The sequence below is a fragment of the Oncorhynchus tshawytscha genome, linkage group LG20 (assembly GCF_018296145.1).
Source record: "Oncorhynchus tshawytscha isolate Ot180627B linkage group LG20, Otsh_v2.0, whole genome shotgun sequence".
Classification (NCBI taxonomy): Eukaryota; Metazoa; Chordata; class Actinopteri; order Salmoniformes; family Salmonidae; genus Oncorhynchus; species Oncorhynchus tshawytscha.
In genome coordinates, this window is record NC_056448.1 from 18,174,529 (window position 1) to 18,197,479 (window position 22,951).

The following is a 22,951-nucleotide window of genomic DNA, read 5'->3' on the forward strand; positions in this document are numbered from 1 at the left end:
AGTTCCTATGCTTCCTGGCTGATGTTTTGGTCACTTTTAAATGCTGGCGGTTAGTTTTTTTAAAATGCTGCTTTAGTCTAGGTCTGGGAGGAGATCCCTCAGGAGACCATCCGCCACCTCATCAGGAACATGCCCAGGCGTTGTAGGGAGGTCATACAGGCACGTGGAGGCCACACACACACACACACACACACACACACACACACTACTGAGCCTTTTGACTTGTTTTAAGGACATTACATCATAGTTGGATCAGTCTGTAGTGTGGTTTTCCACTTGAATTTTGAGTGCGACTCCAAATCCAGACCTCCATGGGTTGATAAATTTGATTTCCATTGATAATTTGTGTGATTTTGTTGTCAGCACACTCAACTATGTAAAGAAAAAAGTATTTAATAAGAATATTTCATTCATTCAGATCTAGGATGTGTTATGTTAGTGTTCCCTTAATTTTTTTGAGCAGTGTATTTAATGTGATTGGTGATTAATTTACATCTGTCCTGCATTTTAAGGTCAACCCTGTTACGTGAACTGAACTCTCGTTTTAATATGAAACTTTTCTTTTTTTTCAATAGAAACATTGAACATTTAAGTCAATACAGTGTAAAAGCAGTTGAATTGGTTCTACTCTTTTCTGTCATTTTCAGGTTTTTTTTGTGGTGGAAAATTGAGTGGGTCAAGCACAACACATCAACCCTGTCACCCTTAGACAGGCTAGAAATGTTTTAACAAAAAGTACAAATGTGAAGCTTGTATTCAATTACTACTCTGTTGCACACAACAAGCTTCCATTCCTCCTGTCACAAGGGGATTTATGGCTGATTTAAGATGAAATAGTCAACCCTTTTACTTTATTTGGCACTTACTATAGTAATTATTTTATCTCTTTAATTTAACATGTGCTCTTTATGACATAATCTTAAAATGAGGTGAAATCCAATGTTTTTTTGGCATGGTGGAACGACCCACATACTAAAGGACATTTCTGTCAGGAATGCAGGCCTAATGAAATTAGCATGGAAAAGCAATCCTCTTGCATTGTATATAAACTATACTGTAGCAACAGTCAAAATCCCTGATTCCTCCCCAAGAACAGCAGAGGAGTTGGAATTACAGACAACAATCCCATGCTTGGTACATCTACTCTCCAAGCCTTGAGGATCACCCCACCCCCCTCCTCACACAACATCAGTACAGGTGCTCAAGAGGGACATTAGTTAACCAAAACCGGGCTTTCAGAAACATCCTTTCTGACACACCCTACAAGACTAATTTGTTTTGATGTGGTTTTTTATAACGTCAAGTAACGGATTTGGAAATATGATGTCTCTATATGAAATAGTTTGAAAAACTCCCAAATGTATAAGTGAAATCTAAGCAGATAAAGATAGTGGTCTCTGCTGGTATATTGTAACATTACATCCTTATTTAAACCTTCCTTCCCATCTTTACATTTGATAAGGGAGTAAATCAAATCATTGGTTCAAATCCTGTTGTCCACTTGAGGGAATGGGATAAATAACACTGAATTTAAAAAAGAGCTTAGTCTCAAACCTCTTACTGTTAGGAGCTCTTGCTCCGGCCAACCACTCGTTCTACTCTCCTCTCCATCCTCTCTCAGTTCTTGTATTTTAACTGTGCTTGTGATGCGTTTCGTTGTAGTCCATGATCCTTAGTTGCTGTCTAGGTCGTGCTGAACTGGCCGCCACCACTCCCCCTCCCCTTGCTCCTCCCATCTTCCGTCTGGTACTCTCCTGCTTGGTAGCTCTCTGCTTGGTTTCAGGCAGGTGCTCCTTCACGGGCACAGTGAGAGGGGTACCCAGTATAGAGGCAAGGGCAGGGGAAAAGGTAAGGTTAAGGACAGGGTTAGAGACAGGACACGTCAGAGAATTCCCCAGTGGGGGAAATGAGGGCTCCACACACAGCTCAGTCTTCAGGCCCTGTGAAAGGCCGGCCAGGCGGGGGGGTGGCAGCTCCTCGTCACACTGGCTCTCGCTCTTGTTCCGAAACAGCTCTCGCGCCCGCATTCCCAGGAAGCTCTTGGCGCTGGGGTAGGAGCCAACAGTGAGGGGGTGGCGTCGGGTGGCAGTGGGGGGCATGGGTACAGGAAGGCTCCACAAGGAGAGGCTTGGGGACTTCCTGGGTGCCGTTGACCGAGTTGACAGGGGGCTTCTTAGGGGGGTTGTTCGCCATAGGTTGCCCTGGAGATAAAGTGCTGCCGTTGCGTCGTGGGGACTGAGGTGGTCTGCCGTTATCTGACCACTCATTGGTTCCTGATGTGACGGGTCCATCTGGCTCCATGATACTGCCATTACCATGGAGACAAGGGAGGAAAACATGGAAGAGGATTACTTTCAATTATAAACTGGGTGGTTCAAGCCCTGAATACTGGTGGCATATCAGAAATGTATACTGCTCTAATTACATTGGTAACCAGTTTATAATAGCAATAAGGCACCTCAGGGTTTGAGGTATATGACCAATATACCAAGGCTAAGGGCTGTATCCAGGCACTTGCGGCATGCAAAACAGCCCTTAGTCGTGGTATATTGGCCACATACCACACCTCCTTGGGCCTTATTGCTTAAATATACATTTAGCTTCTAATGGCACATACACCATTCTGCATGTGCATTCCATAAACGTCAACAGTTCGACTGCCATCTCACCTAGAGTCTATAGGAGGGCCAGGATCGGTACTGCTGCCCCCTGCGGAGGGTGTGGTCAGGGTGGCATGACCCTCCATTTCCAGTCTACTGTAAAGCTGCAGCAGCTCCGTCTGCAGGAGCTGGGTCACTCTCCTCTGGGCCTGGTACCTGCTGTCTGACGCCTGCAGCTCTCCCCTGAACAGAGACAGATGGACATGATCATATTACACACTTGAGACAAAAACAGAGCTAGCTGCTGTGCAAACACACAGTTGTGCATAAAAACCCACAAACCAACTGCGTTAATCCAAAGGTCGACACCTTAAAACAACACAATGAACCTAAATCACCATTCTAAAGGAGCTTCTAAATAAGTCTAGAGGCCTTTTCCACCTCTAAACCCGGAATTCTCATACTTGGCCCGGCCCTTGACGTCCTCCAGAAACTTCTTCTGCTCCACGATGAGGTGTTCCTTCTTGGTGAGCTGAGTCTCCAGCTCGCCCACCCTCTGCTGCGCCGCCTCCAGCTTCTGGCCCTGCTGCAGCAGGCTCTGCCTCAGCCGCTCCACCTCCTTCCCCCAGGACACCTGCACCATCTGGGCCTCCTACAGTGAAAAAGAGAGGGTGTTGGTGTGGGAACTGTTAAACTAGTCTGGCCAGGGTTTGGCCAGTGGCCTCCATGAGAGGTATCATCTGGTGTGCATAGAGTCATAGTACCCATAAAACCTAGCGGTCAAAAGGGGAAATAGTTCCAATTGTCCACCATTCATTTTTCCGTAGCGGATTTTATAAACACTTAAAATAAGGGCTGTGTTTCATGTAGGCTTACCCTGGCGTGGCGTTTTGATAACCGTGTAAATCTCTCTCCGACAAGGTGACTTATGTCAATATATTTGCCTGCATTTACACTCCCCCAAAAATGTTTTAATGCTAATTAGCTGCTAATGTGGCCATCATACAGAACTACAAATGCCATGTCTGGATGAGACTGCCAAATCGAGGCAAAGGTAAGAATCTCTGTGTTAACTATCTAATGTTAAGTAAATGTAGTAATGAATAAATTGGCAACATTTCTATAAAATGTACAATTCTGTGAACTGTCTTGGGTAGGTTTTAAAATTACACAATACCTGTTTAGCAAAGGTGTCAGCTAAAGATGACATGCAGGAGCTTGTAGGGATTTGTAGTCTTGCATGATGTCTACTTTGACGCTAAAGAGCATTTTCAAACCCGAGAGTAAATACAGCCATATATATATATATATATATAAGTCATCTTGTCTTAGAGAGATATACACGGTTATCAAAAATCCAACGGATTTAAATTAAAGGTGGAAAAACTATTGGAACCATTTCCCTGTTTGACTGCTAGGTTTTATTACCACACATACTATGACACATCCACTGTGGGGCTCTATAGGTTGTTGTTCCTCTCCAAATACATACGTCCCTGACAACTTTTACCAGAATGCAATGGAACACAATATGGAAGACAGGTGTTCTGTCATGGCGGAGACATCGATAGCAACTTTTATTAATACAGCTTTTACCCATGCAGTAGTACTGATTCTGTTCCTCTTTTCACCCTAAGTTCCTCCTATATGTTCTCAGTGGCCCTTACCATGGCATTGTCTGAGCCTGTGTGCTGCTGCCGCTGTTCAGCCAGCTTGTGGGCCTCCCCCAGGAGCAGCAGCTGCTTGTTCAGGAAGCTCATCTGCTGCTGGCTGCGCTCACTGGTGCTCAGCTGAAGGACACATGGGACAACCAATCAGAATGGAGACAAACCCCACAAAGCCCTCGGTTTGGTTTATTTATGGATACACTATGTTCTTAGTCCTTTTATCTTTGCACATACAGCATCTGATTTACTACAAGTGGCAAGCAGTTTATCCATGTTGATTGATTTTACAGCAGCAGAGCAAGTAGAACTAGATGAGGTGCCTCACCTTGGTAGTCATCTGGTTGAGAAGGTGCCCCGTGTGACACACCTTGTTGTTGGACCTCTGCAGATCTGCCTCCAGCTCATTCATCTTCTTCTGATACTCATTCAACTGACTCTGGAAAGGATCATCAGAGGGGGTACAATACAGTGTATGGAAGATTTGATATACATTATTCTACGCGTTTGTGTGTGTGTGTGTGTGTGTGTGTGTGTGTGTGCGCGCGCATGCATGTGTGTAAATGTAGTCATGCGCATACCTGTAGTTCCTGGTTCTTGGTGTAGTAGTCGTCCCGGCCCTGTTGGAGCTGGCGGACCTGGCTGTGTAGTCTGGTGACCACGGTCTCTCGGTCGTCCCACAGCTGTCTGCAGCGCTGCTGCTCCACCTGCAGACTCTCCTTCAGAGACACGATGTCCACACTCTGGAGATTCAGCTGGTCCTTCTGCAGGCAGATACAGTGAGAGAGGATGACAGACCGCTCACCGTTTAACGAAATCTACAACGGCATAGGATTTAATAAAACAGTTCATTTGGGAAACTTTTTTTCACCATATGCAACAGAGGAAAACCTACTCTACTGAGCCACTACAAGCAACAAAGTCGGTGAGTGAAATGGATCAAGAGCAGGCTCCTGTTTTGTGATACTTATCAAAACATCTACTTTGTGATACTTTCAAAGATAACCGTCTTAGAAAGCCACGATTCCAACACCACTACCTCCCAACCAATTCAGACTAGTTCTGAGAAGCTACAGGACAAATCCAGGAGGAGAGGATCTGGTGCATTTATTACCATGGCGTTGTTCTGTTCCTCCAGTGCGGTGGCGTTGATGACGCGTCGCAGTAGGCGTCGGTTGCGGACGGCGTGCTGCTCTCGCTTGTAGCGTTCGTACAGCAGCTGGCTGTGCAGCAGGAGCAGCTGGCTACGCAACGTGTGCAGCTCGTCCAGCGGAGCCGAGCCTGGGGGGAGACAGGCACAAAGCAGATTAACAACAACCAGGAAAATGATGACAGTCATAAAATGACAATACTGAATTAATTTGGTTCTTCTCATGCAATGTCAACAAGGAACTTTGAGCATATTGTTTGCGGGAGTTAACTGTTAACTCCACATTGTACAAGTTGTGTTTTTTTTCACTGGGTAGATGTGAAGTTTATGATGGATTGATTGTATTTCTCTCCTAATGCTATTCTGGGCTCAAACAGTAGTACTGTTCAAAACTTAGATATAGCTTTGTTTCTATGGTTCATTAGCTCTAATTTCATCAGGCCCACATACACAACACCTACATAAAGTAATATCTTGAACATTGATTATTCATAATCCTTTAGTTATGTATGAAAGTGGTATGACTAGTTCACTGTATGTAGTCACACTAACAAAGAAAAAAAGGGAACTGAGTAGGTGTATATAAAATAAAACCGGCAGATAAAATCTGAGAACTTTACACAAAAGGCATCTCAGAGTCATGAGGGAACTTACATAAGTTAACCACAAGCTCTTTGTGGAGTTGGTTTCACACACACAATCAAAAATACATGACTTATATAAACTTATTCAATTCCAATGCTCTAACTTGGCAGGCAGAGGGAGGTTTGGCCCATACACAAGGCTGTTATACAGTGATCAGCAGCAGGAGATGGTTAAGACAGAGACTTTTGTTCCCGTCCAGGGAAGACGTCACATAGCAGCTAGGATTCTCTCAACAGCTTCCGTACCGTTTTAATACTATTCTACCTAGGAATACATGATATCGGAATCAGACGATATTAGCTAAAAATGCCAACATTGGTATCGGCCCGATGTCTAGTTTAACACCGATGTGCAAAGCCGATGTCAAAGCTACAGGTGCCCACAATGTCTGCTGTGTGGATTGAGCAGTCAACAAGTCGAGCAGTCATTTGAAAGAGTAAGAACATTTCATTCAGACAACTCAAAATCCATTAAAGCCAAGATAAAGGAATTCGTGGCCCTTGACAATCAACCGTTCTCTGTCGTGGGTGATGTTGGCTTTCGCCGACTGGTTGGGCACCAGTACACGTTGCCCTACTGGAGTTATACAGTAATAGCGTCACTGCTATTAGCTTCATGACATACACACTATGGAACGCCGTTTGGGTCTTTGCGTATCAAAAAAAGATTGGTCAAATAACACTATTTGAGGCATTAAATAAGCTTTTAATTTGACATGTCAAATTACAGTTTTATCATAGAATGTTGTGTGGGCTGAATTTGCACGTGCAAGCCAGGTGCCACCCCTACTATAAGTAGCACTGTCAAAGCTGTACAAAAAGTCTGCAACACCGGCCACAAACTATGTGTTTGCAATACAGTGTTGGTAATAAAGCATTATTTGTTTGACCGCAACTTCTGGGGTAGCTATCTTTAGCTTGGTACCTAGCTAGCACCAATACAGCCTGCCTGAAAACAATGCCCAGTAGAAACTGCAGTCATTTTAATTATTAGCAACGATTTAGGAATCCTTGTGAGTAAGTGTTAGCTAGGTTGTCACTTGCTGTTCGCCTATTGAAATTGAACTTCAGTTCATGAAAATAAATAGCTAGCCAGCTACTTAACCCCGCTTCCCAAAGCTAACGTTATAAGCAGCCAGCTAGCTTCATCTGGCTAGTGAGGCTTGACCGGTACAAATTGTGTTGTGCAGCTAGCCACAATATGGATTAGGCACTAGTGGAATTTGGGGTTTGCCTTAAAAATAAAAGTACCTCTTTGAAAGTGCTGCAGAAGGTTACAATTGGTGGAAACATGCCATATTTAGACTAGATAATGTTAAACAAGATTGGAATGTGTAGCAATGAAATGGGTGTCTACTCGGTAACACAACTGTGAAAAATGTAAAAAATTTGCGTTGTAGCTCTTATCGCGGGACTGTGACTGTGAAATCACGTCTCCAGTCAGCCTATTGTGTGTAGTGACATTCATATTGCACTGTACAGCTTTACCTAAGGATTGGGATCAAATGGGGTATCAGTCTACTCAACACCCAAGATATTTTTTCCCAATGTCCTCCTCAGAGTTATCAGTGTTCAGCACACATTGGTTGACAATAAATGTGGCTCAATTCACAATGGTTTCAGAGTCCCGCAATAAGACCTACAACGCTAATGTTCTCTGGGCGTCATTGAGTAGACTGATACCCAATGTTATTGATCCCCATCCATAGGTAAGTCTGTACAGTAAAATTAGAATTGCATTGGGGGCATACTTAAGTATGATTTCAACAGATGTCAAATGAACAAATTGTCTTTTGTTGATTTTATATAACATTCCAAACTCGTGTAGCATGATCTATTCAATTATATCATAATTCTACTATTTGTATAAATTTGCATCACTGTCACACTTATTTAAGGCTAACTGCAAAGTCCACTATTGTTGCTAGCGTCACATAGATGAGTTCGCCCACCATTAATCAAATAAGAACGGTCTTATAAATTAGGGTTTATTTTAGATGACACTGAGCTATATAGTTAGCTAGCTAACTATAGCTACTGAAAGATGTCTTTTTGCCATGTTTTTGGGGAAGAACATTGTTTGCATCCATGAGCTAGCTAGCTTTCTATTTTTTAATGACCAGCACTGTAGGTTCGCGAGACAACATTACCGGCATCACAGCATACGTATCGATGAATCGTTGTGACATACGAGTGATAGTGTAATCAATGTGTAATAACTACATCGAATTAATGAACGAGTTAAATTGTGACGTGCAGTCATATTCAGGTCCTGATTGGTCAACAAGCTTATTTGACACGTCAAATAGTGTTATTGACACTCAAAAGACCCAAACGGCGTTCCATAGTAAGAGAAATCCTGGTTGAGAATGAAACGACTTAACAACGAAACAGCACAGCAAGTAAGTGAAAGAAAAAGGTTTTGATGATGTTTTACTGGTAATACGTAAATACCAACAAAATAACTTTTTGGTCAGTGTGGTGTCTGTAACCTTTAATTTAACTAGGCAAGTCAGTTAAGAATACATTTTTATTTACAATGACGGCCTAGCCCGGACAACGCTGGGCCAATTGTGCACCACCCTATGAGACTCCCAATCACAGCCCGATGTGATACAGCCTGGATTCGAACCAGGGACTGTAGTGACACCTCTTACACTGAGATGCAGTGTCTTAGACTGCTGCGTCCATGTGTGTGTTAACTATTTAACTGTACTAGAATGCTTAAAATGCTGCTAAAATGTAAAATATCGGTATCGCTTTTTTTGGTTAGGAAAATATTAGATCAGTATCGACCAAAAATGTCATATCGGTGCATCACTAATTCTACCTCCAAAAGGCACTTATGAGTGGGAGAACACTGTCAAATAGCCTCAGTTTATGCCTGATGTAGGGTAAACACATCATGAGGCCTAAATGTCCTGAAAGTTATTAGTGTTCCACTGTTGCACTAGCTGAAAGTACAGTGCTGCTGCTGTACTCTGGTGGTGGTTGTTTACCTCCAAAATGCGTCCAGTCAGCTGACTTGCTTGGCAAAGGTAATCTGTAAGAGAGAGCGGGAGAGTCATGACTATTTAAAAAACTGGGTCAGTTCAACAGAGTCAGCATTGGGACAGTATATCAGACTCAGACACCCCCATAGAAAAATCTGAATGGTTGATCCCAGTCTTCTGGATCCATCTGGGCTTGGAGACACACCTTTCTGTGTACGGGACCTCTGTCCCAGTCAATTATATCCCTCAAGCAGGGTATGGCCTGCTATTGAGCTTTGGGGAAGATACTAAAGAGGTGGGGGCGGCAGGGGATGAAATGAGCAGAGCCAGATTGTTCTGTGCAGAGCTCCAACTCTGCTGACACTGGTCCCTTCTGTTGTTGTATTATTGGCTTAGGAGCGAGGACAGTGCGTGTGTGTGTGTGTGTGTGTGTGGGGGGGGCAGACAGTGCCTGTAGTTGTTCAACTGAGTTTTACCCGTGGGCCAGGGCAATGGAGTGGAAAGGACCCAGCCCAGTTCTACACAGTGAGCTCACATCACATACTCTGGCTTTCCTTTGCCTTCAACACTTACGGCACACTGACAGCCACGTTCTTGGACGAGGTACTAAGACGACCCATAATCAGATGGTTTTGATGGAGACTGATAAGCATAAAGTTGGTCAGACAGTTGTGACCTCACACAGATACTAAAAGCTGGACCCCTCACCTGTTGAGCACCTTGTCGTGGGCGTCGCTTCCCTGCTGAACGAGACGATCCAGCACCTCCAGGGGGGAAGCCGACACTCTCCCCTGACCCTCCTCCTCCCTGTCCTCCAGCCCCTCCTGCCGCTGGCACAGCCTCTCGAGAGCAGCCCTGCCCAGGGCCTCTGATGTCCTCCTCCCCACGAAGAGGGATGCGGCCCGGGGCAGAGCCAGATCAAACAGGGCCTCATAGGGCAGGGAGTGGTTCTTGATGGAGGGGCTGGGGGAGAACAGGCCACCGAACTTGGCCATCTCGTACTCCGGGGCAGAGGGGCTCCGGTGGAGTGGGTGTTCGATGGGGCTGAAGGGACACATGGGTTGGAAAGACCAGGACTGCTCTAGGGCCGAGCCCCTACTATTGTCCCCACCACCATTAGCGCCCTGGGCATTCTCCAGTGCCTTGTCTGGGGTGGACACCGCATGGTGGGGGTCCCGGGGCAGCATGAGGACACCCAGTGGGTGGTTGGGCAGGGCCTTCTCCTGGGTACCTGTCAGGGTCTCAGTGGTGCGGTAGAACGGGGTGTCAAAGCCCCTCAGGGCAGCAAAGTCTCGCTTGTCCTCCGTGATCTCCAGGAGCTCCTCTGTGATGGCAGCTGGTGTGTTTTTGGAGAGGTAAAACAGGGGACATAAGGATGCTTGTAGTGAAACAGGCTTTTGAGTCATTGGTGCATTAAGACCATTGCTATGAAATGTATATGGTTCACTCTCATTCAACTGACATTTTATGTCAGTCTCATTTAGACCAGCACACTCCTATTCTCAGACAGTGTACTCACCCTCTTCCCTCTCCTTCTCTGTCCTCAGCTGAAGCTCCAGCTCCTGCTCCTGCATAAAGACTGAAAGTTCTGTCAGCGTCATGGAAATGGTCCCACCACCACTTGCATCTAGTAAACAGAAGACAGCCAATAAACATACAGTTTTACATAAAACAATCTTCCACCAGAGAACATGGACCGACAAAGGTTAAGAACCAACGACTTGATACAAAGCATACAAATGTAATATCCAAGTCTACATTTTTGATGATGACTGACCTCTGTTGTTGATGACCTCTCCACCCTTCTCAGGATCTCGGATTGGTTCTTGCCTCACCAGGCTAGGTTTGGATGCGTCTACAGGGCATCCATGCTGAAAGTGAACAGTTTGTCATTTGTATTCAACCTTTATTTAACCAAGTTCTCTTCTTACTACACTACAAAGGCCAATAATGCTCATCGTGGGCATGGATGTCATACTCTACCTTCCGTGGTGGACTTGCGGTGTTGGATGTCAGGGGGATGGTGGGGAACTCATCAGAGAGGGTGAGGGGCGGGGAGGTGGTGGCAGGAGTACTTGAGGCAGGTGTTCCTTTCCCTCCTGCTTACAGAAAACAGCCATTAGGAACAAATACCAACGGAAATGTCATGTAAGATTAATCACATGGCAAAACCTCACCAATACATGTAGGGATCAGTTTCTAAAGCATGATCGTTATGAATAAATATTGTTTATCATATCCATATTAAAAACACAAGATATTGTAATAGGCCTTTTTACACTACACCGGTTTGAAACCGGTTTCATGACACATATGCTACATATACACAGGCAGTCCAATTCTGACTTATGCCCAATTGGCAAAAGAGCTGATCTGATTTGTCAAAAGACCAATTTGTTAAAAAAAGATTACACAGACAACCCACAGTTAAACACCACCATATTTTTACAGTGTAAAGATCTGGTTTCCAATCTGACTTCCCCAAGCCACATCTGGACGTAGTTTGGGGGACACACTTCTACACCACATAACCCCCTCTGAGTGGTATAGTGTAAAGACAATGGCTTTCCGACACCATTCTATTTCTATGGTGCAGACACACATGAAGCTATGTAAGGAGTGCAAAAAGTTCTGTTTACAATCTGATGTTGAAGACAAATAGTGCTTAACATATTTTAAAGGTTTCTAAAGCATGTTGGTTATATCATAAAAGTCCATATTGTTTATGAAATCTATACTGAACAAAAACATAACATGTTGGTCCCATGTTTCATGAGCTGAAATTGAAGATCCCAGAAATTTTCCAAACGCACAAAAAGCTTATTTCTCTCAAATGTTGTGCAAAAATTCGGTTACATTCTTGTTAGTGAGGATTTCTCCTTTGCCAAGGTAATCCATCCACCTGAAAGGTGTGGCATATCAAGAAGCTGATTAAACAGTATGATCATTACACAGGTGCACCTTGTGCTGGGGGCAATAAACGGCTACTTTAAAATGTGAAGTTGTGTCACAAGACAATGCCACAGATGTCCAATTGGCATGCTGACTGTAGGAATGTACACCAGAGCTGTTGCCAGAGAATTGAAGGTTCATTTCTCTACCATAAGCTGCCTCCAACGTAATTTTAGACAAGCCCCACAACTGTAGACCACATGTAACCACGCCAGCTCAGGACCTCCACAACTGGCTTCTTCACCTGCGGGATCGTCAGACCAGTCACTCGGACAGCAGATGAAACTGAGTATTTCTGTCTGTAATAAAACCCTTTTGTGGGGAAAAACTCATTTTTATTGGCTGGGCCTATTCCCTCCCAAGCCCACCCACAGCTGTGCCCTTGCCCAGTCAAAAACCCATTAGATTAGAGCCTAATGAATTTATTTCAATTGACTGATTTCCTTATATGAATTGTAACTCTAAAATAGTCAAAATTATTGCGTTTATATTTTTGTTCAGTATGTTGTATAGATTAATTATCCCTTTTCACCTGATGTGCTGTGGACACGGTGGCCTGAGAGGTAAGAGGCACTATGGGAGAGCTCTGGGTTAGGTGACATGCCCCTGGAGGAAGGGGGTGTGGCCATTCCACACTGGGAGGAGGGGCTCCACAGTTCTTTTCCCCCACAGGTAGAGTTGAGTTCACAGCTAGAGTTCTGAAGGAAGACATTCACAATGTTACCAGTTAAAGTTCCAATGCAGCCATTTTTATCCCAATATCAAATCATGTCTGGGTAACAATTAAGCACCTTACTGGGATTACTTTCAATTAAAATTGTAAAAAATAACAGTCCCAATAGCTTCTTAGCAAAGAGCATTTTCTCATGCAAGAATTTTACTAGGACTGTCAAAGTGGTCTGAGTGAAAACTGAAAACTAGCTGTTATTGGCATAGAGGTTTAGAACTCTTTCTATTGGTCTGTTTAACTAATTTGGTGATGCCACCAGGCAGGCCAAAACTCCATCCCACCAAAACAGGCTGACATTTCAGGTGGTCTTTTCAAACAGTTCTTACACTAAAATGGCATTATCAAAATTGAAATTCACAGTATTATTCCAACCTCATAAAAACGCAAAAAAATCATGTTTTTGACTGCACAGGGCTTTAAGAATTAATTCCACAAATTGTTGATGATGTGGTATACTATTAATTGTAACTGGAAATTAGGCTACATTATTTTTTACAGGATTTCAGGTTTCTACAGACAAATCCTCAGCCAGACAGACTCAGTGCTGAACAACACCAGGACCCCCTGCGTGGGCCGCACACAAATAGAGAGGGACAGACAGCGTCACCAGGGCAACCAGCCCATGTGACAGACCATATTGGGATGGCAGGACGGGGGCGTAAGGGCATGTTTTCTGTTTTCTAAGGCCTGACACCACCGCCCGCCAGTCTTGCCCACTCTGATGACTCAAAGCCTCTCCTCCCTCAGCTCTCCATGCTAAAGCACTCCCTCTCCAAAAACAAGGGGGCGATTCATAGGCTCGGAGGGGAGAGGGGGAGGCCAGTGGGTTCAGGGACAAGCGATTGACTAAGAACATCTGACACAGCCAATATATCAAGTGTTAACACCCTCTGCAAAACAACAAGAAATGCATAGAGAAGAAGCAGCAATCAGCGACTGCTCAGTCTGGCTGACACTGGCCTCCAACAAACACTTTCTATCTAGGAAGTAATCTGGACACATTTGCTATGGGTCAGTGCCGTGAAAATATGTGCAACAGAAATGCTGTGTGTGTGTGTGTGTGTTACCTGACGTCTGGAGGTCTGGGGGCTGCGATAGGAGGACTGAGTCCCTGACAGAGGGGGCAGGGACAGGGGTGGTGGTTGGGGCTGGCGTGGGGTAGAGAAGGGGGTCAAAGAGGAGCTTCCTGTGGGGAGAAGAGAAACAGTCTGACTCACTCTTACATTGATGTGTTAAATAAATCTCCATTCATTCTCCACTTATCAACAAGACCATAATCTCCTATGGTCTTAAACCAACTATGCCGTCCGGCAGCCAAACAACGCTAGAAACAAATGTTTTCAGATGACTGATAGTTAGAATTCACACGACTAAGTGAATAAAAATTGAAACAAATTATGAACATGAACAATACTCAGTGAGAACACCAAACAAATGTATGTCATTCCTATCCACCAAAGGGAGGTGAGAGGTAGGGGCGAGGGTGATCTCACCGAAGCTGCTGTGGAAGTCTGTGTAGGGGCTAGAGGCTGAGTCTTGTGAACAAAGCTGCATCTGGGGGTAGAGGTTCTCGGGCATGGTCGCATAGCCCTCCTCACACGACGCTTCCTTGGGATCCAGAGACACTTTGGCGCATTCAATGACGATGTCATGGATCTCAAATCTCTTCCATCTGCAGAGGGACAGAACCGTCAATCCAATTGAGAAAACAATGTAATCATAATTTCTCATTTGTTCATACAGCAAATAATCTCTTGATTTGGTTGACAAAAAAAATGGTATATAAACAAGAGTGAAGCTTGAGAGCTGTGATTGACTGACCTGGTGGGATCAAGCTCATGGTCCTTAGTTCCAGTCACTAGTTCCGGGTGTATACGGACGTGTTCCAGCATTGGCTGCAAAGAAAATGGGAAAGAACAAAAAATAATTACAGAACCATTTAGATACACATTTGTATTATATTTCTACGGGTAGAATCTCTGCCTGAAGACAAATCAAAATAATAAATTGAAGATTGATCAATTGAAACAGCTGTGATCTGTCACCTTCACCACTTCCTCAAAGGTGTCCATGTTCTCCTTCATGCTGTAGTGGGAGCGCAGGTAGGACACAAAGTTGCAGGGGTACATGCCGTAGAGGCGGTGGAAGAGCGAGTAGACGCTGGCGTGCAGGTGGATGAGGTATACCTCGGAGACGTGGCCTGGTGTAGGCAAGAAGAACAGGAGAGAACATGATGTCAGGTCAGGGTCAGCAACGTGAACAAAAACAGTCCATCCAAAACCACACCTGGCTCTTGTCAGGTTCACCTAGGGGTCATGAAAAGGGTTGTACCAAAATGTTTGATGTATTAGAAAAAATGTATTATGCTTATGTTTTATTAATAGAAGGGGAGGGGTTAAAAGACCCCTCCCTCCTTACATTTATAGGGTTTTAGACTACTGATTAACAATAGATATATTCATTGTAGAAGTTTAGTATCGTTCTACATTTGTGTTTTAGTTCTCTCTCTTTCTTTTTCTGCCTCATTATAAAGAGGCCCTTAGACAGAACTCTGCACGGGAGTGTGAAGGAGATAAGACTAGGTAAACATTCCACAATAAATTAACTTTGGGGGAAGGGGACATTTACTGCTAAGTGTTTAGCAAACAGTAAAGGCCCTGTTTATACAGCTTTCTAGGCATGGTTTTGGTCCCAGGAGTAGATGATATAGGCAGTGACATCACCAGGGTGTGACTCAGGGTTTAATAAAACCACTGGAGACCTTTTGTTGGATGCAGAACTTACTCGGCAACATTTGTGCTATGTTCCTGTTTGTCAACTTCTGTCTGCAATTGCATTGATAAAGGTTTTGAAAGATTTAATTAAAAGATAATGTCATAATGCTAATTTCACCAATGATTGACAAGGAAGGACGTAAGGAATGAAACCCCAACACTCTACCATTTCCAATATTCTCATAGTGAGAGAATTAATTCACATAATACAAAAATCCACCGCTTTAAGCTAGAGGTGTTGTTTTTTTGGCATTGGAGGCGTCTCAAACCACGACATCTGTCAATGTAACATTTCTGCATCTGCGGTGAAAGGTGTCAGAGATAGTCTGACATACACCGCTCTGAGACATCCCGAAAATCAGTCCTCACAAAATCGTCGGTAGCCTCCGAACAGTTTGACCTACAAACTTTTATGACCCCTTTATGGAAATATGACTTGTCTGAAGGTCCCCCGGGAACCAGTTGAAAACATTTATGGAAGTACAGTATATATGGTGACCGTTTAGTGAAAAATATAAGGTGTTAAATACAAAAAATGTTCCCCGATCGGTCTTATATCGCTCAGATATAGGATAGACACTTCAGAACAAACTTCCTTTCAATCTTTTTTTTTGGGGGGGGGACTATCTGTTGTTCCATATAGTGAATCTGTTATTCAATGAGTTTGTATGGTCCAATAGCAGTCAGGTCAAAAACTATATCAAATAACTTTCAAATCAAACAGCAAAATTATCCCTGGTATGATCTTCTTAAAACAATTCCATATAGCTTAGTACTGCCCCTGGCTAAGACTTCATAAAACAGCTCCTCAGTCTTTTTTTGATTACCTGGGTTCTTCAGGTTCCAGGAAGCCAGGCGTCCAAAGATGTCAAAGAACTCATACAGGTGTTGTTTGCCAGCCTGGGGGATCATGGGTAGCAGAGTGATCAACACCAGGACTCCAGTTATGAGGACCACAACGTCTGAATCCGTCTGGACACCAAGGAAAGAGAAACATTTAACATGATACAAATTAAAGAGGTCCAAGACACTTGATATAATACGCCTGTGCTCCTTTGTATTCCTAGAACAAAAAACATCTATTAAAAAGAGACCTCTGTGGCTATATCTTTCCCTCCTACCTACAATAAAACATTCAGTATTTTTAATTTATTTTTATACCTTGAGGCATTTGAGAAGCGAGAGCAGCAGCGGGTAGCGGGCGATCTTATGGATCCAGGACGGCTGCTTGCGGACTACGTGGCCAAGCAGAGTGAGGGTGGGCAGCCGGCAGGCCTGTTTGGTCATACACTCGTTCATCTTGTCCAGCAGGTGCTGTGGTGGGCAAATTAGAAACAGCATTGGGCTTTAAGACTCATTCTATTCGTTGTTACTTAATGTTTAATGATTTGTTTTGATCAATTATGGAGAGTTAGTTATTTAATTAACAACAGATGGAAAATGGGAGTACATTAAGGGGATGGGGGTGTAAGGCAGGTCTCACCTTATCATGTGGCTCTCTGACTGACGAGAGGATATGCATGGCCTGGGCCGAGTTAGTCTCCAAGAAGTAGTCCACCAATCCATTCAGCAGCATTGACCCTCGCTCTGCACAGAGAGGAGAATGAACATAGTTCCAACATCCACATTAAGGCCCACAATATGGCTGCAAAATAGCATTTGCCATAGCCCTCTATTACAGAGTACAGGATAAAAGGATGACTGTTCAAGTCCAAAAACACCATATTAAAAGCAGAGTTCTCACCAGTGCTGAGGTGCTCATTGATAAGGCCTTTGATCTCCTCCAGTTGGCGTATGTCAGAGGACTCCAGGAGAGGGAGGAGGTCCCCAACGTTGGGCTGCTCTCTGGCCATGTTGACAGCGGAGGGTGAGGTGGTGGCAGACAGTCTCCGTCAAGGCCTGGAGGGCAGGGGGTGTCCCAGTCGTCTCTCTCACAGCGTCCTGCCTGGAGGGCTCCCTGGGCCTCCGGCCAATACAGTCTCCAGGCACCACTACAGGACAGGGCAAGCAACAGGACAGTAAAGGGTCAAACCTGACTCAGGACAAGTTAGAGAACTTCAGTGATACTTTTGGTCATGTAGTGTATGTGGACAGCTGCTAGTCAAACATCTCATTCCAAAATCATGGGCATTACTATGGAGTTGGTCCTCCCTTTGCTGCTAAAACAGCCTCCACTCTTCTGGGAAGGCTTTCTACTAGATGTTGGAACATTGCTGCAGGGACTTGCTTCTATTCAACCACAAGCACATTAGCAAGATCGGCACTGATGTTGAGCGATAAGGCCTGGCTCGTAGACGACGTTCCAACTCATCCCAAAGGTGTTTGATGGGGTTAAGGTCAAGGCTCTGTGCAGGCAAGTCAAGTTCTTTCACACCGATCTCGACAAACCATTTTTGTATGGACCTCGCTTTGTGCACAGGGGCATTGTCATGCTGAAAGAGTAAAGGGCCTTCCCCAAACTGTTGCCACAAAGTTAGAAGCACAGAATTTTCTAGCACGTCATTGTATGCTGTAGCGTTAAGATGTCCCTTCTAGAGGTCGACCGATTAATCGGAATGGCCGATTATTTAGGGCTGGTTTCAAGTTTTCATACCTATCAGAAATCAGTATTTTAGGGCACCGATTTAAAAATTATATATTTTTACACCTTTATTTAATCTTTATTTAACTAGGCAAGTCAATTAAGAACACATTCTTATTTTCAATGATGGCCTAGGAACAGTGGGTTAACCGTCTCGTTTAGAGGCAGAACGACAGATTTTCACCTTGTCAGCTCGGGGGATCCAATCTTGCAACCTTACAGTTAACTAGTCCAACGCTATAACGACCTGCCTCTCTCGTTGCACTCCACAAGGAGACTGCTTGTTACGCGATTGCAGTAAGCCAAGGTAAGTTGCTAGCTAGCATTAAACTTCTTATAAAATCAATCAATCATAAATCACTAGTTAACTACACATGGTTGATGATATTACTAGATATTATCTAGCGTGTCCTGCATTGCATATAATCTGACTGAGCATACAAGCATCTGACTGAGTGGTGGTAGGCAGAAGCAGGCGCGTAAACATTCATTCAAACAGCACTTTCTTTGCGTTTTACCATCAGCTCTTCGTTGTTCGTCAAGCATTGCGCTGTTTATGACTTCAAGCCTATCAACTCCCGAGATGAGGCTGGTGTCACCGAAGTGAAATGGCTAGCTAGTTAGCGCGCGCTAATAGCGTTTCAAACGTCACTCGCTCTGAGCCTTGGAGTGGTTGTTTCCCTTGCTCTGCATGGGTAACGCTGCGTCGAGAGTGGCTGTTGTCGATGTGTTCCTGGTTCGAGCCCAGGTAGGAGCGAGAAGAGGGATGGAAGCTATACTGTTACACTGGCAATACTGAAGTGCCTATAAGAACATCCAATAGTCAAAGGTTAATGAAATACAAATGGTATAGAGGGAAATAGTCCTATAATAACTGCAAACCTAAAACTTCTTACCTGGGAATATTGAAGACTCATGTTAAAAGGAACCACCAGCTTTCATATGTTCTCATGTTCTGAGCAAGGAACTGAAACGTTAGCTTTCTTACATGGCACATATTGCACTTTTACTTTCTTCTCCAACACTTTGTTTTTGCATTATTTAAACCAAATTGAACATGTTTCATTATTTATTTGAGGCTAAATTGATTTTCTTGATGTATTACATTAAGTTAAAATAAGTGTTCAGTCAGTATTGTTGTAATTGTCAGTATTACAAATAATTTTTATTTTATTTAAATCTCCAATAATCGGTATCGGCGTTGAAAAATCAGAAACGGTCAACCTCTAGTACCTTCACTGGAACTAAGGGGCCTAGACCGTACTATGAAAAACAGCCCCAGACCATTATTCCACCTCCACCAAACTTTAATTGGCACTATGAATTCTGGCAGGTAGCGTTCTCCTGGCATCCACCAAACCCAGATTTGTCTGTTGGACTGCCAGTTGGTGAAGTGTGATTCATCACTCCAGAGAATGCATTTCCAATAGCGGCAAGCTTTACACCACTCCAGCCGACACTTGGCATTGCACATGGAGATCTTAAGTTTGTGTGCGGCTGCTCAGCTATGGAAACCCATTTCATGTAGCATCCAACGAACAGTCCTTGTGCCGACGTTGCTTCCAGAGGCAGTATGGAACTCATTAGTATGTGTTGCAACCGAGGACTGAAGATTTTTACACCGATACGCGCTTCAGCGTCCCGTTCTGTGAGCTTGTGTGGCCTACAATTCGCGTCTGAGCCACTATTGCTCGTAGACATTTCCATTTCATAACAACAGCACTTACAGTTGACTGGCGCAGCTCTAGCTGGGCAGAAATTTGACTGACTTGTTGGGTGGCATCCTATGACAGTGATGCGTTGAAAGTCACTGAGCTCTTCAGTTAGGCCATTGTACTGCCAATGTCTAACTATGGAGATTGCATGACTGTGTGCTCAATTTTATACACCTGTCAGCAACGGGTATGGCTGAAATAGCCAAATCCACTTATTTGAAGGGGTGTCCACATCCTCTTGGCCATGTAGTGTATGTAGGCTATTAGATAAAACATTCTAGAAAAGCATCAATTGCAGCCCAATACCACATGATTATGACCCTCACATAGCCTAATCTAAAAAGTCATAGTGTACTGACAAAATGTAGGACATGAGCAATGTTCTAAATGGCTTTTAGACTAGCTACATACATATTGGTATTATTAGGCTTGTCACAATGCAGTTCCTGTGCAAAGGGAAAGAAATAAGGAAACCGGTAGTTACCAATGGTAGTTTTGATAACGCCATGTGAAATCTACCACACTAGTTCTAAAGCAGTGACAAATTCAAAGAAATTTGCTCTGACCACATTTGGCCCACTGGAACAGACACAAACATAATATTAATAATCTCTATGATATCTGCACCCACCATCTATCACAACGGTTTGCCATAATATTCTGTGAGTGTTATCACAGAACTTCTCCTCCCAGTGACTCAACCTTTCAAAGGAAAAGAGGCCATAAATAATCATAATAGACAGGTAATTATCCCCAGGGGAGGTCTTAACACCGCTCTCCCCTCAACATCTAGCCTACACAGTCTAATGAAGGCAAGCCACAACACAACCAACCAGAGCAGAAAGAACCTAAAAATCAGTAGTGCATACTACGTTCATTGAAGCTTTATTCTCAAATCGGGCCACACCCCTGGTCTCAATATTTTGGACAAAACGGCAAGCATTATTATTAACTCGTATTCCCACTCCAGTGACATTATTACATTAAGCCTATGTCTTACCCTCCATCCTGTAACTAGGCTACTCTCCTGAGTCAGTGTGTGCACCTGCTGAGAAGGTTGACAGGCAGCCACAACTGTTAGACATCACTGTTCTGAGGCACTCCCCCACTAGTCTCCAAGGGGTCAATTAGCTCCTTAGTCTTAGGCTGGGTGTGTTGAATTAAATTTGAGTGTTTTCAATGTTTAACGTCTTGCAGGACCAGGGCCACAATCAGTGGCACAAACAGGAACAACCCTCAGTGACTTCAAGCAGCAGCAGTGGCTCCGGGACACTCCGGAAGAGCCTTTTTGTAGCCCCATGAACTTCCATATAAACACCGGAAATTACATTTAGCTGTGTAGAAGCTGTTAAAGGGTAGGTAGCACAAACAACCACATGTAACATATGGATTTTTCAAGTTCTCTATTTTTCAAGTTACTACATAAAACTGATCTGAACGCCAAAGTCATGTCGGAAAATGTCAGAAGCTTATTCCCTATAATATAAACTCCAATAGAAATAACTTCACTCATGACTACTGGTTTCAATAAATTAAATTCTGATTGTATTGTTACAACTTGCAAAGTTGCTAGCCAACTAACGATATGTTAGCAGTGCATGAGTCAGACTGTCGCTATCAACCCCTAGCTTACAGCTACATTAAAGTAAACCAGTGTTTTGGAAATGCATAACTCCATCATACCAGTTATCAAAGAGTGTTATCTACATGCAGTTATCTTAGCCAGCATCTTAGCCTAGCCAACCACCACAGTTATGGTCAGCAATCTAGTGCCCAACTACAGGAGACCAGCTAGAACACAACAAAAACATAACCGCAGATTAAAAGCAAAGAGAGAAGAGAGACTTACAGATTAATGGCTGGGGCCTATCCCATGGCAAAACGTTTAACTTCTTGGTGACAGGGGGACAGTATTGAGTAACTTGGATGAATAAGGTGCCCAGAGTAAACTGCCTGCTACTCTGTCCCAGATGCGAATACATGCATATTAGTAGTATTGGATAGAAAACACTCTGAAGTTTCTAAAACTGTTTGAATGATGTCTGTGAGTATAACAGAACACAAATGGCAGGTAAAACCTGAGAAAAATCCAACCAGGAAGTGGGAAATCTGAGGTTTGTAGTTTCTCAACTCTTTGCCATTCCAATGTAAATGGGGTCATATTGCACTTCCTAAGGCTTCCACTAGATGTCAACAGTCTTTAGAACTTTGTTTCAGGCTTCTACTATGAAGTGGGGGCGAATGAGAGGGGAATGAGCCAGGTGTCTGGCAGAGTGCCACAGGCTCGTGGGGCGTGGTCACAAGAGAGTTAGCACTCGTTCCATTGCTTTTCTACAGACAATGGAATTCTCCGGTTGGAACATTGAAGATTTATGATATAAACATCCTAAAGATTGGTTCTATACTTAGTTTGACAAGTTTCTACAACCTGTAATAACTTTTTGTCCAACGTTCGGCTGGACCTGAACGCACATTTGGATTTGTTTAACAAACGCCCTAACAAAATAAGTTATTTGGACATAAACGATGAACTTTATCAAACAAATCAAACATTTGTGGAACTGGGGATTCCTGGGAGTGCATTCTGATGAAGATCAAAGGTAAGTGAATATTTATAATGCTATTTCTGACTAATGTTGACTACACAATATGGCGGATATCTTTTTGGCTGCTTTGTTGTCTGAACGCTGTACTCAAATTGCATGGTTTGCTTTTTCCTTAACGTGAAATCTGACAGCGGTTGCATTAAGGAGAAGTATAACACTTGTATTTTCATCAAGATTTATGAGTATTTCTGTAAATTGATGTGGCTCTCTGCACAGTCACCGCATGTTTTATAACTACTGAATGTAATGCGCCAATGTAAAATGAGATGATATAAATATGCACTTTAGCGAACAAAATATACATGTACTGTGTAACATGAAGTCCTACGAGTGTCATCTGATGAAGATCAAAGGTTAATGATTCATTTTCTCTATTTGTGCTTTATTTTGACTCCTCTCTTTGGCTGGAAAAATGGCTGTGTTTTTCTGTGACTTGGTGGTGACCTAACAATCGTTTGTGGTGCTTTCGCTGTAAAGCCTTTTTGAAATCAGACACTGCGGCTGGATAAACAAGAATTTTATCTTTAAAATGGTGTAAAATA

The 22,951-nt window shown here is 43.6% G+C and overlaps 1 protein-coding gene across 1 annotated transcript in view; it reads right to left on the reverse strand.

Annotated features, from left to right (window-relative positions):
* Positions 1 to 541: 541 nt before the first annotated feature.
* Positions 542 to 22,951, reverse strand: part of tsc1b (TSC complex subunit 1b) — a 44,208-nt gene continuing 21,798 nt past the window's right edge. Inside the window, 22 exon segments of the mRNA XM_042302302.1 lie at positions 542 to 2,073; positions 2,075 to 2,305; positions 2,670 to 2,843; positions 3,065 to 3,252; positions 4,268 to 4,390; positions 4,593 to 4,703; positions 4,846 to 5,028; positions 5,379 to 5,545; positions 9,058 to 9,101; positions 9,760 to 10,387; positions 10,571 to 10,678; positions 10,829 to 10,922; positions 11,035 to 11,150; positions 12,536 to 12,701; positions 13,801 to 13,919; positions 14,227 to 14,405; positions 14,555 to 14,628; positions 14,779 to 14,933; positions 16,335 to 16,479; positions 16,669 to 16,821; positions 16,991 to 17,094; positions 17,252 to 17,498. Of these exon segments, the coding sequence (XP_042158236.1) occupies positions 1,632 to 2,073; positions 2,075 to 2,305; positions 2,670 to 2,843; positions 3,065 to 3,252; positions 4,268 to 4,390; positions 4,593 to 4,703; positions 4,846 to 5,028; positions 5,379 to 5,545; positions 9,058 to 9,101; positions 9,760 to 10,387; positions 10,571 to 10,678; positions 10,829 to 10,922; positions 11,035 to 11,150; positions 12,536 to 12,701; positions 13,801 to 13,919; positions 14,227 to 14,405; positions 14,555 to 14,628; positions 14,779 to 14,933; positions 16,335 to 16,479; positions 16,669 to 16,821; positions 16,991 to 17,094; positions 17,252 to 17,360 (3,813 nt within the window). The 5' untranslated portion in view covers positions 17,361 to 17,498 and the 3' untranslated portion in view covers positions 542 to 1,631.